The sequence below is a fragment of the Pteropus alecto genome, unplaced genomic scaffold (genome assembly GCF_000325575.1).
Source record: "Pteropus alecto unplaced genomic scaffold, ASM32557v1 scaffold45, whole genome shotgun sequence".
Classification (NCBI taxonomy): Eukaryota; Metazoa; Chordata; class Mammalia; order Chiroptera; family Pteropodidae; genus Pteropus; species Pteropus alecto.
The window spans coordinates 4876337-4892188 of NW_006442491.1; the positions used below are offsets into that span (position 1 = coordinate 4876337).

The following is a 15852-nucleotide window of genomic DNA, read 5'->3' on the forward strand; positions in this document are numbered from 1 at the left end:
GTCAGCCCCAACCTATCTTCTTTGATTCTTGTCCTTCTCCCTTCCTGGGGGTGAATACCCTAGCATTTCCAGGGACACTCCCTGGGGGGTGCCTTAAACCATCACGTCTGAATACCGTCTTACCCCCATAGGAGGAATCAGAGAAGCAGCTCAGCCTGACTGAGGCACAGACCAAGGAGGCCCTGCTGGCTCTGCTCCCTGCACTCTCTGACATTGCCCACAAGGTAGGGGTCCTTCTCCCTTCCTGGGGGTGAATACCCTAGCATTTCCAGGGACACTCCCTGGGGGGTGCCTTAAACCATCACGTCTGAATACCGTCTTACCCCCATAGGAGGAATCAGAGAAGCAGCTCAGCCTGACTGAGGCACAGACCAAGGAGGCCCTGCTGGCTCTGCTCCCTGCACTCTCTGACATTGCCCACAAGGTAGGGGAGGTTGCTCTCTGGGACCCCACTGCTCACCCAGAATGTCACTGGACCCATTTACACATTTTTGTTGCAGAATTATGCTGAGTGGCTCCAGGAACTCAAAGAGAAAGGCTCAGAACTGCTAAAACAGCTGCCAGTAAACACGGAGCCCTCCTTGGTAAGCATGGCATGCACTCGCTCTCACAGGGCTGTCACTTGCTCTCTGGTCCCCAGGAAGAGGTGTCCAGAGTTGTTTCAGCCGGAGAAACCCTGTGCTTGGCTAAGCAGACCTTTATTCTGCTCTGTGCCCTCAGGACCTGGCCTCCAAGCTGAGGGAAGCCGAGGAGACCCAGGGCACCCTGCAGGCAGAGTGTGACCAGTACCGCACCATCCTGGCAGAGACAGTAAGACATGAGGACCGCAGTCTCCAGCTAGGCTTTTGGCTGGGCATCTTGTAGGGCGCTGTTGGGAAAACGAGCTTTCAGGGCCTGCAGGGCAAGAGGCAGATAGTGGTGTAGAAGAGCCCACTGTGCCCTATGTAAGGAGCTCTGGGTTCAAACACTGGTTCTTTGGTACCCTGGGCAAATCTGTGTCCCTCTCTGGGCCTCATTTTGTTGGTTGAATGGTAGAAGGGCAGAGTAAGGGGCTCAGATCTTTGTTGCTTCTAAGCTGAGGAGAGGGCTGAGTTGAAAGTTTGGGGCTACTCTCAGGGAGATGGAGAGACTTGGTCATAACAAGGAATAGTCTGGGGAAGGAAAGAAAGGCATGAGCATTTGGCTGACAGCAGGCTTGAAGCTGTGCTCTCTGTGACTCCAAAAGTAATGCTGGGTCCAGCCTTCCCACTCTGACCCCATCCTGTGCCCCTTGTTCTGGGCCAGTGAGGTGGGCATTAGAGGAAAATTCAGCAGAGATGAGAGTCCCTATGACTTCATTTGGGTCACGGCCCTCATTCTCTTGTGTGGCCTGCAGCCTTCGTTCACACACTGGCCAGAGGGCCCCACTCCAGGACCGTGGTCCACCTTGCTCCCCATGTGACACTGACAAAATCAGCCAGGCAGTCATCACAGGGGGGCCGAGGGGACAAGAAGACGCAATTGTATGTTTATGTGGGGTGGGTCCTCCACGGAGAGGGCCCTGCCTCAGTGCCCATTCCCCAGGAGGGCATGCTCAGAGACTTGCAGAAGAGTGTGGAGGAGGAGGAGCAGGTGTGGAAGGCCAAAGTCAGCGCCACGGAAGAGGAGCTCAAAAAGGTACAGCCTGGGCCCTCTGACCTTCCCCAGGGTCCAGCGATACAAGCATCGCTCCAGGGTGTCCACCTTCCCTCGGAATTCAAACGTAACTTAAGACAGACAGCTGGGAAATCCAGGGGGGATCATTTGGGAGATAGTCACATTGCTGGGTTTTGGTGATGTCATGTTTATATGGTGATTACAGAATGACAGCTGACTCCTCAATCTCAAGGAGACCCCCTGCCCCATTCATCTCCAGAAAGAGGCTATTGTGTCATGCCTGGAGTGGGTGGGTACCATGGAACTTCCTGAGAGATGGGGCTCATATTTGACTTGAGGCCTTCTCTTTACTTTGTAGTCACGGGTCACAGTGAAACATCTCGAAGAGATTATAGAGAAGCTAAAAGGAGAACTTGAAAGTTCAGATCAGGTATGTGTGGGGGCTATGCTCAGACAACTACTTTCCTTATTACAGAGAGACATTATTACAGAAGCCGTGTTCGTTATTTTCCCTTGTGGACCACATGTCTTAAGAGAACCTGGAGGACCTTGTCATTCCTATTTTTCCTTGAGAACCATTTGCAACATGAGTAGCCTGGGACAGTGTGGGTCCTGTATAGAATGCCCTGTTAAACAGTGGCTTCTGCAGTGACCTTTTGAATCATGGGAGCTGTGTGAGGTGGCCTTGCTGCCCTCTGCAGTCACACAGTCAGCCTGGGCCTTAGAGAAAGTGCCCCTGGTATCCACCTAGCAAGTCAATCTAAAAGCTCTCCTTTCCCTGGCTCCTGAGGTCTGAGAACACGTCAGGACCCAGGAGTGCTGGAGCTTGGGTACCATTTTCAGTGAGGGGTTCTGTTGCCATGGGCTCATTTCTGCCTGGCCTTTGTTGGCACCATAGCTGATAGGGCCGTGGAGGTCTCCCAAAGTTGGCCACACTTGTTGCCCCATCGCCCTGTTCCCTGCTGGCCAACTTGAGGCCTCTGACATGTGCTTGTGCATGTGCATGTCCAGGTGAAAGAATACACCTCACATCTGGAAGCAGAGCTGGAGAAGCACATGGCTGCCGCCAGTGCTGAGTGCCAGAGCTACGCCAAGGAGGTAGCAGGGGTGAGTCTCCCAATGGGGTCTCAGCCTGCCCAGAATTGTTCCTCAGCAGCTCTGGTTAACCTGAGCTCAAAGTCCCAGTTCTCAGGCTTTACTCTGGGTCTTAGGCCGGCCATCCTGAGGAGGTGTCACGGGCAGATTTCAAAAAGGCAGCCTGGCTGACAGGGCAGGGGTGAAGTCACATCACCCTCACAGCAAGAGAATTCTCCCTCTGGCTTAGTGACACCGTTTCTGTGGGGAATGAATTTGAATCTGATCCTGTGTTCTTACTTCGGAAGCAGGAAGCACAAACCTGGCACTGCCAATTCTGGTTTGATCTCAAACTTTTGGCCTTATTTTGCGAGATAATCTAGAAACATTTGTAAAGGACCCAGATGAGGTGCAGTGAATGTCAGCCTTCCTAAGTCATCAAAAAAGACAGGAGCTACCAGAGGCCCGGGAGTCCACGCCTGCTCTGCCTTGCAGTTTTCTCAAGGGTTACACGGATGTATTAGATTGTGTGTTTAGGTGCTAACTCACAGGAGCTGGTTTTCTCTTTTCTCTCCTTTTCCCCTATCACCTGGATCTGTTTTCTCCCCAAGTTGAAGCAACTTTTATTAGAATCTCAATCTCAGCTGGATGCAGCCAAAAGTGAAGCCCAAAAACAGAGCAATGAGCTCGCCCTGGTGAGTGAACCTGGGGTGGGGCAGTGGCTTGTGACATGGGTGTGGGTGTGTGGGGGTGTGTTTGTGTGAGAGAGAGAGAGAGAGAGAGAGAGAGAGAGAGAGAGAGAAATTTCCAATGTTCTTTTATATCCTGTCAAAAGTAATGCAGTGTGACAGGGCATGTGCACCGATTTGGTATTTGGACCAGGCTTTGATCAGTCTGTGCTGAAGGGGCTCCTTACACGTTTGCTCAAAACTCCAAGCTGGGCCCGTGGCTGCCAGGACCAATGCACTCAGGCCCCACCATCCATCTTCCCTAGTACAAACTGGTCCCTGGCCACAGTGCTGGGAGCTCAGGGTGGTCTGATCCCTGTGAGCCCAGTGTCACATGGGGCCTTTCTGGGCCTCACTGCTCTCTACCCCATGGCTGCTAGCACGAGCCTTGCTCTGTGTGGGACTTGGGCCTTTTCTCTCTGTATTGGTGGCTGAGACTAGTTTGGTTCAACCACAGGTGGGGAGGGAGACCTGCTATACGCCTAGCAGTAGTAGACTTGCAAAGCTCCCTACTGTGCAGGTGGCCTCTGGGTCTTTCCGGTTTTCAGCCTTGGTGTCTGCTTACAGTCTCCGCTCCTTGGCAGGGTCAGCCTAGCTGACAAGCGGGGACCCACTGGTCCCTATACCACCTCCAGGCTGGGGATGCAAATAGCAGCCCGTAAGGCCACAGATGTGTTGTGTTTAATCTGCACAGTCTTTTTTTAAAAATCTTGAATCAGTTCTTAACATTTAGAAATTGGGAGATTTTCAGTAAAAGTGGATGTGACCGGTTTTCTGTGAGGAGACTGAATGAAGGTCTGGTGCGTGGGCTGCCATTCCGACAGCAGCATCACTGAGCCTCGAGCAGCCCCCTGCATGGTCCATGCGCTCCTGGAACCATGACACCAGAGGATAGATGCTGTCCAGACAGAGTCACCATCTGAGCCAGGGGGCTACTACCCACCAAAGCCAGGTCTGGGTGACAGGCCCCAGGGGCACTGCCCCAGGCATGGGGCACATGTGAAGAAAACTCCTCTGAGTATCTTTATCACTGGCCTGCACAGTTTGGTTTTTGCCTTTAGCGGTTGTCAGGAGAGAAGGAAGCAAGAGAGTGGGCCCCTCACTCTCGGGGTTCCCCTTGGAGTAGCATCTTTTGGATAGGGCCTGAGATTACCCACATCCCCTGGGGAGCTCATGCCACGGGTCCTGACTGGAACCTTTACCTGAGCTTAATGGGTGACCAGATTGAGGCTCAATAGTCTGGAGGCTTGGGGACCACTGGATGTGCCATCTGCTCCCAGCAATGGAGTTCAGGGTGGGAGGACCTTATTAGGCAACAGTATCACTCATAATCTTCCTGTACCCAATAAAGGGCTCTAAACAGTGGACTGTGTCTAGAAGAAGGAATCCAGGACATAGTCATTGTTGTTTGTGCTGAGCCTGTTGGCTGCCTCTTATTCCCTTTTGGGTTCCTTAGCTTTGTATGTGCTGTGTCCATCAGGGGTCACCTTGCTCCTGGGGAGAGCTGCATGCCAGCTGAGCTTAGGGCAGAGCACATGGGTCAGGCCAGCCCAGGCCCTTTGTTGGCCTAGGTTAGGGGTCGTGGCATTGGCCCTACTGCCCCAGTGAATCTGTGTGGGGACTCCAATACAGATCAGTTACCAAACCAGGTCCCCTGTAAAGGCTTTGGTTATTGAGAGCATCTGGGTCCTCCCAAGGAGGTCTGTATGGTGTGTGCAAGGTGGGCATGCTTCCAGCTGAGTGTTTGCACAAACCCACTCCTCCCTATTTCAGGTCAGGCAACAGTTGAGTGAGATGAAGAGCCACGTAGAGGATGGTGATGTAGCTGGGTCTCCAGCTGCTCCCCCAGATGGCCCCCCAACAGAGCAGGACCCTGTCGAGGTTAGGGCGGTGAGCCAGTCCTCAGATGTCTGTCACTAACCACCCTCTCCACCCACCTCCACCCTAATCAGAGCACAGAGATGGCAAGCCTCTGTCCTGGCTAAACACCTGCTACTTGCAGCATCTACTTCTTTCTCCACCCCACTCTATCCAGATTCCCAGGTGGGGGTCACCTAGGTTCTGAGGAAGCCACAGAGGAGAGGAAAGGGCATGGAAGGTAGCCAGGTGGGGAGTTATTAAGAGGCTCCATCCTAACAAGTAGGGAAGAGACTGGAAGAGGGAGGCGGGGTAGCCAGGGCTGCAGTTAGGGATCTGATCTTACACTGTGGCCCTTGCTGGGGTGTCACTAGCAGGGTGCTTGCTCTCTAGACTTTTGACCCAAGTAACTGCCTCTGGGAGTCATCACTAGGAGGCAGAGGCCTGACACCAGGACAGCAGTGAGGTTGTTGTTGGGTGGGGATGCCACTGTGGGATGGCTCTGAGGCATCCTTGTCTTGTGGGTCTCATTAAAGGTGCCTGAGGTCAGAAGTCCCAGCAGCATCTCCTTCAGCCACACAAACTTTTATGCCCAGAGGCTGAGGCACCATCTCCCCAAAGGGGGAACTTTGCAAATGTTAGCTGGCAGGCAGAGGCCACTCCAGCTGGTCAGAGGCAGGGAAAGGCGGGAGCACTAGAAGCAGCTAGAAGGTGGAGCCCCGCTGGTCCCAGCCTGTTTAGGAGCCCTGGGCTCCTAAGAGGGTCCTTCACCAGGTTCTCAAAGTATGTTTGTGATATTCCCATGCAGCTGAAAACACAGTTGGAGCGGACAGAAGCCATCCTGGAGGATGAGCAAACACAGCGGCAAAAGCTCATGGCTGAGTTTGAGGAGGTCAGACCCTACCCAGGAGACCCTGAACCATTGGCTGTGTCAGGGATGGTGGGGAATGTGGCCCAGGCTGGTGGGTGTGGGTCTGGAGGGTGTCTCCCAAGGCAGTGGTGTTGTACAGTAGGTCACCTGCCTCCTGTCTATAGTGTTGAAATGTTGTCCCTTCATGCTGGGTGCTTTCCCATCCCCAAGCGGGCAAGTTGGGTTTGTGGGGTCAGAACCCATGCCTTGACCCTGCTGCCCCTTCTCTGCCAAGGCTCAGAACACAGCGTGTCGGCTACAGGAAGAGCTGGAGAAGCTTCATACCAGCCCCCTTGAGTCTGCAGAAGCAGAGGTGGCCACGCAGCTGAAGGTAGAAGGGTGGGCTCTGCTCCAAAGCTTGAGCAGGGCCAGCTCTCGGCGCTCACTTCCTGTTGTCACCATCTGAGACAGGAGTGGGAAAGGAGCCATCTTGCAGCCCCTTGAGCAGGGTCCAGACTACTTGGTGAAGGGTTGTGAGGGCAGTCCTTAAACTTCTAGTGTCATACACGGCAGCCACTAATCAATGTGGCTATTTAAATTTAAATTGAATAAAACGAAGTTTAATTCCTCAATCATGGTGGCCATACTGCAAGTGCTCAGCAGCCACCATGTGTGTTGAGTGGCTCTAACATGGGCTGTTTGCTCCCAGCCATCACTCCTTATCTCTGGGTGACCAGGAGACAGCATTCTCCCGCCCTCAGAGGGCTCCCAGTTCCTGGGGCATTGGGCCTCATGGGCATGGCCAGGTAGCCTTTCTGATGTGTGACACATGAAAGCTGACCCCCTTCAACCCTCTGACCCACAGGAGAGACTAGAAAAAGAAAAGAAGTTAACGAGTGACTTGGGACGTGCTGCCACCAAATTACAGGAGCTTTTGAAGACGACCCAGGAGCAGCTGGCAAAAGAGAAAGACACAGTAAAGAAGTTGCAAGAGCAGCTACACAAAACAGTGAGTATCGTGGCCACAGGGCCACTGGCTCACTCCAGAGTTTGCTGGGGAGGGCTGGGCATAGTGCTGGGAACCCCAGGACTCCTGGGAAGCAGGACAAATAGGAGACACAGACTTGGGACAGGAGGTGTTGGGGACAGACTTCTGAAGGCAGCATCAGGACATGTAGCACTCACCCTTCTATGGCTCCCCTTAGTGAGAAACATGTCTCTGACCAGCACCCCCCCCGACCCCCCCGCTACCAGCCCAAGTTCTCACTCTGCAGCCTGTGGGACTAGGGTCCTCACTCAAACTCGGGGCTCATCTCCTGCCAACCCTCAGGTGTCTCCTCCAGCCCTAGGAGTCAGCTCTGGTTCTCCAGACATGCTGGGTGTTCTCTGAAGGGCTTGGAGTGGTGTGGAGTGTTAATCCAGGGGATACTGGTGATCCCTAGAGGTTGGGGTGAGTGCTCTCTTTGGTTCCTTGGCCCCAGCCTCTCCCTCTCTCTGCCCTCTTCACAGGAGGACGGTAGCGGCGCAAAGGAGGGCACCTCTGTCTGAGTCGCCTCTGGAAAAAGAAGTTACTATTCAATTTACCAAAATGCCTTATACATTCCTTATAAATAAACAAACCAACACAGCGTTCGTTATCCAGGCCCAACTCCAGTGGCTCTGAGAGAAGCCATTAGAGACGAGAATCTCTTAGAACCACACAAATCTTCCAGACACCCCGTTTGTAAAAGAACCTCTGTCACATTTCGATAAACACTACTCCCCGGGACCAGCCCTGGACCACCACCGAGCAGACGCCAAAGCCCTTATCAACTGTGTGTCAGACCCTGGGATGTGTGTTGAGGAGGCCGGGACCCTCTAGCTCTCTATATGTCAATCAGTGCAATTGTTTTGTCTTTCAGTGGTGTGGGAGTTGGGAGGCGGGTGGACCAGGGTGAGTTTCAGGCTGTGGCACAGACTGGAGGGGCCCAGCCCAGCCCAGCCCAGCCCAGCCCAGCCCAGCAAGGCATCAGCCCCTCACCCCTGGAAGAAGTCGCCAACTAGAACTGATGTGTGACCTCCTGGATGTTAATGCCATTAAAACCAACATTGTCGCCCGGCACTGTAGTCTCGTGTACTCTTCTGCTGGGGCTCCCCCACTGGCAGCTGTGCCTGGAATGAGGAACGAATTGGGGCTGGCTCCCTTAGGAGAGAGCAAGTGTGGTTTTTGGTTTCTCAAAGTCAGGGAACCAACAGTTCTGCCTAGAATGGGGGCGAAACTCGTTGCATCCTGGTCCCAGCGCTTTTCCCCATCGTGCCACTTAGACCGCAGTGCCCACCAGGCGGAATGATCAGGGATGCCTGGTGGCCAGATGCACTGATTACAGTCCCCACCCTTGAGCCTCTGAGGTTACCTTGAGCAGAACTGTGGGTGGCCTATGCTGCTGTGTCAAATGAGCTCCATGAGTGAATAAGGGGGTCTCTGTCTTGGCTTGGGCTTGAAAAAAATATCCATGCCTCAGGAGGGGCAGTCCAGGGCTGGAGCAGCCAGCTGAGACTTCTTTTGATCCTCATACCCACTGTCCTTGGTGGCTTAAGAGAGCATGAGCCAAGAGACTGTTGGGCCAAGAGGTGTGTCGGGGACTTTGTAAGAAATAGGAATCTGGAGCTTACATTAAAAATGGATTTAGAGGCCGAGTGAGGAGAGGTTGAAACATTCCAGGAATGGAAGGTAAAGCTAAGCAGCCCAAGGTCTTGGGGGCAGACATCAATCAGTTCCATCAAGGGGCTGCCTGGAGCAAACACTATCCCACTTCCATCTCCCTCCCAAGCCTCAGAATCCTTGGGATTCTGATTGCCTGAACTTGGCTGGAGAAAGGCCTAGCATCGACCGCAGGACCAGCCGGAGAAGAGAGTGGTGCTCCCTCAGAAAGGCACCCCAAGAGCTAGAGTCTCTACCACCTGCCTTGGGACGTCTCTGTATCGCAGGCACCTTTTAGGTAGGTTTGACTCCTCTCTGATATGGTTGTCATGGGAACCTCAAGACCTTGGGAAGTATTTTATTATACATGTGTGTCCTTTAGCTCAGTGGTCCCCAATCTTTTTGGCACCGCAGACCAGTGCTATGAGAATCTAATGCCTGATGATCTGAGGTAGAGCTGAGGTGGTGATGCTAGTGCTGGGGAGCAGTTGCAAATACAGATGAAGTTTTGCTCGCCGACGTGCCGTTCACCTTCTGCTGTGTGGCTCAGTTCCTAACAGGCCACAGACCACTACCAGTCCGTGGCTTGGGGGTTAGGGACCCCTGCTTTGGCTGACTTCAGCCCCTACACATCGAACATCTACAAGGGGCTGGGCAGTGTGCTGACCTCAACCTGCATGACCAAGTCCTGGTCTCGGCATCTAGTCTATGGGCCACCTCATCATGCTGTGTGGCACTTGTGTGTTGTGACTATATTGAGATCAGGGTGCTGGAAAATCTGAGAAGGCTCCCCAGAGAAGTGAGCTTAAGCTGGAGCCAGCATACATCAGAACAGGAGGCATTTGTTGAGGGAAGGGAAAAAGGGTCGAGGCTGAGGGGACAGAAAGGAAGACTGTAAAGGCATTGTGGAGCCAGGTTACAAAGGATAAGGGGTCTGGACAAGTAAGGCTGTAGGAGACACTGAGGTTTTTAAGCGACAAGACAATCGTATGTGTTCTAGAACTCTTTGGAAGGGGCTAAAGTGGATGTCATAGTTCCTGGCCAGGAGACTGAGCAGGAGGAAATGACTGATAACACCTGTCTCTGGCTACGTGCCCAGCCCTCTACTTGGTTCTCACATGAATATCAGTCCCTGTGGGACGTGAACCTCTCCTTTTTTTTTTTTTTTGCAGAGAATCCCCATGAAGAGAAGATAGCTTACCTGGTAAAGGGCAGGCAGGTTTCAAGCCCACCTCTATTGCTTAGCACTGCAATAGGCAGCCTGGGGGGTCATTTTGAGGGAGAGTTTAACTCTGGAGTGGTCAGATCCCATGAGGAGTGGCCACTGAGCTCCACAAACTTGTGGCCCTGCACTGCACCTTCTGTGTTGCCTTTACCTTGGGAGCAGAGGCTTAGAGATAGAGGACTGGCCCTGTGGGGGCACAACTCATCCTCCCACACACAGTGGCCACATGCAGTGTCAGTGGTTTGGGGCCTTAGTGTTTCCTGATGGGAAACAGGCCAGACCTATGCCTGCATCAGAATTACCACCATGGGTCTGGGAGCCTATATTTCCAATAAGTTCCCTACCCTACCTCACTGACTGCAGAATTGAGAACCCTTAGGCTGGGTAGATGCCCTCTGAAGGCACAGGAATGGAAGAACCTCAGGGAAAGAAAGGCACACCTGGAGGTACGAAATGGCTGCCTTTGGGTTCTACAGGGCATTGCTGCTCCCTGGGTTCTGGCAATAGCCCTATTCCCTCAGACCACCTGGTGGGGACCCAGTATCTACCTGTGGGGAGGAAGTAAGACAAAGTGCAGGGTGTGGGGCCCTATGGGGCTCAGGAAAACGCTGCATTGGTGACCACTTGCAGCTCAAGCTGAGGGCCCGTCATCAGGCCTCCCCACCAGCTCAGCAGTGGAAACTCTCAGGCCAGCAGAGGGAGCCCGAGTTTGCCAGGCAGCCTGCCAGGCCTCAGCCTGGCCTTGTGGCCAGGGCTCTTTCTGAGCAAAGCTCCCTCATCAGGCTGGGGAAGGAGGAAAAGAGCTGTTCAGTAAGGTATGGGAGGCAGCCACCCTCTCTGCAGATTTCAGCACTAGAGGCTGACAGGGCCCCTCATGTCCCTCAACGTGAACAGCTGCCAGGAGCCTAGCTCATTGGCCTGGCCACTCAGTGCTCTGGCCTGCACGTGAAGTGGTACCGTTACAGTACTGGAGCACTGGCTTTTGTAGTCACTTGGAATGAAGTTCTATGGGGAGGCAGGAATCACCCAGGCTGGGTTGGAGCACCTGTCAACTAAAAAGCACTGGCTGGCCTGCTCTCCCAAGGCCTGGCTTCACAGAGGCCACAATTTGGGTGCAGCTCAGACCACCACCAACAGAGCTAGGAGAGTTCTGAAGATTTTAGAAACCATTAGACACCCTCCACAAATGCTTTCTCTCTAGGCCTTCAGGTTTGGGTCTAACAGGATTCAAAGCCAAAAAAAAAACTGTTTTCCTTCTCTTCTCTGTTCAAGTCTCATTCCTGACACTGAATAAGATCTAACCTTAGAATTCCAGGTTTTAGAAATGAAGAACCTGCCATGGGTGGAAAGGGAAGAGCTTAGGACCAGAAAACAGGAGACCCGAGTTGTCCCGGTTCTGCTGTTCCTGAGTTGCATGACCTTAGGCAAGTTATTTAACCCCTTGGGCTGGCTGCAGACTGGGTAAGTCCAGTCCCCTCCCTTCCCCTCTGTGCTGAGACTGGGCAGAGCCCAAGGACAGCCCTGGCCAATTAAACATAGCTTGAGTTTTATGTACAACTCCAACTTCCTTCCAACAAAAACCTGGCTCCTGGAACTTCCTTCTCCCAGGCTCAATGCAATTAATGGTCTTTATTCCAGCTGTAGCCTCAGCTGAAGCTCAGTCTGGAAACTATTCCATATTTAAGCAATGCCCCCAAATCATGAGAAAGCGATGTGTCCCTGGGCATATCCAGTCTCTGATAGTCCAAAAAACAACAAACCAATCAAGAAACAGAAGCTGCACTCCGTGTGTGTGGACCAGCCAGTACTCTGGGCAGCTCTGCAAAAAGGAAACCACTCAACTAAGTCTAATCCTATTACTCGAGTCTCTGTTGTTTTCTCAGATTAATATTCTCTGAAATAAGAAACTTCACAGTCGAGTTCTGAATTTCTGTTAGCAGTGGCTTTATTTGCTTGCTCAGCGTGAAAGACTACTCAGTAGATGAACCCTAAGTCAGCTTTCCACAAATGTGTTTTTGTAATGTGTTAACGCTTGTAAAATTGTAAATGTGTTTGCTGAAAGCAGAGTATACCTGCAGTTTTATTCCTCACTAATGTCATCTGAGGTCCCAAACACTATTCTGCATCAGAGTTACCTGGAATGCTTGTTGGCAGGATTCTTGGGCCCCAACTTCAGGAATCCAATAAGACTAAAAAATTCCCCTAGGTAGAGAGATGCGTAACAATTAACATCTTCCAATTTCTGGAATAAGAGTCAAGTATTGGGAGATGTTTACATTATATTACATCCCTGTATACTGTTTGAAATCCAACCCACACCTCCCCACACACACACACACACCAGCACGGAGTGGTGGTTAAACAAGTCATACCACATAGCACAAGCTGAACCCACAGAAAAGACTTTCTCCTTCTAAAACTCCTTGACCAAAATACCTGGCTGTATCTACAAGGCTGATTCTTGAGTAGGGCAGCATTGGGCATGCCAGTGCTTCTCGGGAGGCATGTTAATATACAGAATCACTAAAAGCACTACAAATAGCAAAACAAGAAATTCAGGATTAAAGAATGACAAGCAGCTTATCAGCAGAACAGTAGTCAGCACTATTTTCTAGACAATTTTGAAAGAAGTATTTTGCTTAAAGTCTTTTTTTGCCTCCCAAATATATCAGAGGTGATAAAAGCCTGGTATTTGGATAAATATTTGGAATAAGATCCCCAACTTTTATACTAAGTTTCTCATTTAATAAGCGGGATCTGTGATCTTAACTCTAATTGTCCAAAATCCCCAAACCCCCATGACTTGCCCCCAAAGACAAACTCCTTTATCCCCAATTCACATGTGAATAATCACGAGAGATAAGTTAAAAATGCTTCCTTTATTATATAAAGCCAATACAGCTACTTCTAACTTCAACTGTTTGTGCACCTATATTCAAAATATTATGCCTGTGATGTTAAAGACAATCACTTCCAAGTGTCTTCAGGTGGCGGCTTTCCTGTGAGTGTCGTCATGTGTCATGCCTGCTCCCCATTTCACCTAGTTGACACTGCTCTAAGAAATTAAGACATTCTTTCAGGCCCCAGAGTAAACAATGTTTTTCCACACCTTATGTACCAGAAGCAACAAAATTCTGAAAGAGACACGGATATTCCAGGTGTCCCAGCTTATCAGTATACTGTTTCATCATTTTCATGAACAAAAGTGTTACAATGGAGCCCTAATTTGCATTATAATTAGTTGTTACAAGGTACTGCACATTCTCCTGAGCACACACCATGGTTCTCAAGATGCTAGGTCACTCTCAGAACAGTTTCTCATCTAGTAAGTGGAGAGTTCACCCCAGGTGCATGGAGTTGGTTCCTGTATTCCAGCTATGTGCTTGAAAGAGTGCTTTTGCAAGATCAGTGCTGATTATTAAGTGTACACGATTCTGAGACAGTCTCCATTATACATCTGGTAGAATTAAAAGACTTCTTGATTTAATCTTATTAGAGTTAGTATATTAGTGTTATTACATGTTGTGAAAATTATTTTCCATTCAATTTAGCTCAAGAGAGAATAAAGAATTGGGGCCAAAATTATAACCAGATTACAACCAATTCTTTAAGCTAAAGTAATTGCCGAGGTTAACATTCTCTTCATATGACCTTGTACTGTTTTGTGAACTGCATTATTAAAATTCATGAGCTTAGCAAAAATCTTTACAAGCCAACTCATCAAAACAGGCATTTGGCCAATAAGAATTTAATTTCATACCAATAAAATTTAGATTTTAGATTTATTTAGGGCTGTCTGCACATGTTTATAGAATATTTAGTTCACTCTAACAGATGACAAAACAGCTTCCCCTCAGTGAGACCCTGGCCTAGACATATTTGCTTTACTTATATAGCAAGAGGGTAACATTAAACATGGAAGCTTTTGATTTGTGGCACTGAATGATGATCTACACAGGGCATCCTTCAAAAGCTACAATTAAGGATCCACCTAGCTTTTCAGCAATACAAGCCCGATTGAGGTCTTCTGGCCCATTTGCTTGACATTCATGCTTTATGCCTAGAAGGGAAAAACAATAATTCTATTTAGAATTATGGCAGTAGTTTACTTATTTCTCTAAAATATCAAGCTGCTTTAAAGGACCAGTTCTAATATGGATAGGAAAGCTGTAGTATACACAATGAAATACTACACAGTAAGAGAATAAATAATCTGTAACTACATGCATCAAAACCAATGACTAAAAAAGATGTTGACTGAAAGAAGCCAGATATGAAAGTGTAAATTCTGGATGATTCCATTTGTATAACACAAAATCAGCCAAAGCTATTTTATGCTGTTAGAAGCCAGGGTACTGGTTATCCTGTAAAGGAGTAAAAGGAAGTGGTGTGACTGGAATGGGCACGAGTGAGACTTCTAGGGTACTGGTCATTAAATCAAGAAAACCATTATGTTCAGCAATGAAAATTCATTGAGTCCTACAATTATTTATTTTACTTATTCATTCATTCATTTATAAGCCCCACCTCTTCTACCCCCGACCTACGGATGTTGCTGTCTCCCCTTAAAAACTGGATCTCTGAAGGTGGGGTGTCGTCTCCCACATGCTTGTTGCGCAAACCCAGGGCCTGGCGCACCCAGGACCTGGCACAGCTGGGGTATGGGCCGTGGCTCTGCTGGGGCTCAAACCCAGGACCTTCTGCAGGTAAAGCAGACATGCTAACCACTACTCTATGGAACCACCCCTACAGTAATTTATGATGTCTGCTTTTCTATAGATATGATGTACTTCAAGAAAAAATTAAAAAGTCCGGTAATATTTTTTCTTGATTTTTAAACTATAAGTAAAAACATGAATTTGATGTTTTGATTGCAGCCAATTTAGTCAACTATATTGAAGAGGAATAATATTTACAAATATCTCTTTTGTTCTACAAACAACTCTCCAGTGGTATTATACATTTAAGAAAGCTATGAGAACACCATGTAAAATGTGTTACTGATTGCCTTCTCAGAAAAATTATATCACCACACAAGCAGAATGAGCTCAATTATGGAATTATATATAGTAGCTCCTCTGTAAATAGCTACCTGTTAAATAGGTTTACATTGTTTCTGATTTTCCATAATTTTAAGACCATTTCTTAAGCTAAAAGCATAACAGGTCAGCTTTTGGACCACTTAGGACTAACGAGAAAGCCAGCGATGGTTTCACTAGGAAAAAAAGGCAACAAGGTAGCTGTCTAATATAACTAGATCAAGTGCACTTAGCAATTCCCTTTATTGAAAGACATTGCAGAATAAGGATGAAGAAGCCACCCCGAATCTTTTTGATTGTGTTGTGGAAGTGTTGAAGCTAAGGAGTCATATTAAAAGAGTTAACCACCGATGAACACACTTCTAGGGGATGGCACAGCATCAACCCAAACACATGTAGAACCCTGACAAGGCCTGAACTATGCAGCAGGATGTTTCAGGAAAGGAAGCAATTTTATTTTCCTAAGTAAACAATCTAGGGCAGACCTCTTCAACTATAAGAATGTAAAAATCAGTCACAGTTAAACGAATACATTGGGCCAAACCCTTTTGACTTTGGCTGGCCCAGCTATTTGGAGCTAGCCATGGCAGGAAGGAGGTAGGGCAATCTCTGAGACTCAGCTCACACAGTCTAGACAATCTCCCCATTCTATAGCTCAGAGAATCAAGACCCAAAGACATTAAGCGTTTCTGGTCAAGGTCAGACAGCAGTTAAGATGATAAGCTGAGCCCTCCGTGCAGGCCTTTGACTTGACCCATGCTCTT

At 49.4% G+C, this 15852-nt stretch overlaps 2 protein-coding genes across 5 annotated transcripts in view; one reads left to right on the forward strand and one right to left on the reverse strand.

Annotated features, from left to right (window-relative positions):
* RRBP1 (ribosome binding protein 1) overlaps nt 1-8245 on the forward strand; it is a 65099-nt gene extending 56854 nt beyond the window's left edge. For 2 of the 4 annotated variants that reach the window (XM_015597125.1, XM_025039936.1), the window contains exons 14-25: nt 132-224; nt 501-584; nt 721-810; nt 1564-1656; nt 1994-2065; nt 2647-2742; nt 3321-3404; nt 5211-5327; nt 6103-6186; nt 6440-6535; nt 7010-7153; nt 7654-8245. In XM_015597125.1, coding sequence (XP_015452611.1) covers nt 132-224; nt 501-584; nt 721-810; nt 1564-1656; nt 1994-2065; nt 2647-2742; nt 3321-3404; nt 5211-5327; nt 6103-6186; nt 6440-6535; nt 7010-7153; nt 7654-7692 — 1092 coding nt within the window. In that variant the 3' untranslated portion in view covers nt 7693-8245. The remainder of the gene's footprint in view (nt 1-131; nt 225-500; nt 585-720; nt 811-1563; nt 1657-1993; nt 2066-2646; nt 2743-3320; nt 3405-5210; nt 5328-6102; nt 6187-6439; nt 6536-7009; nt 7154-7653) is intronic. The other 2 variants (XM_006921567.2, XM_006921570.2) reach the window with 2 other exon arrangements.
* Nucleotides 8246-12909: 4664 nt separating this feature from the next.
* DSTN (destrin, actin depolymerizing factor) overlaps nt 12910-15852 on the reverse strand; it is a 31912-nt gene continuing 28969 nt past the window's right edge. The window contains exon 4 of the mRNA XM_006921571.3: nt 12910-14109. Coding sequence (XP_006921633.1) covers nt 14000-14109 — 110 coding nt within the window. The 3' untranslated portion in view covers nt 12910-13999. The remainder of the gene's footprint in view (nt 14110-15852) is intronic.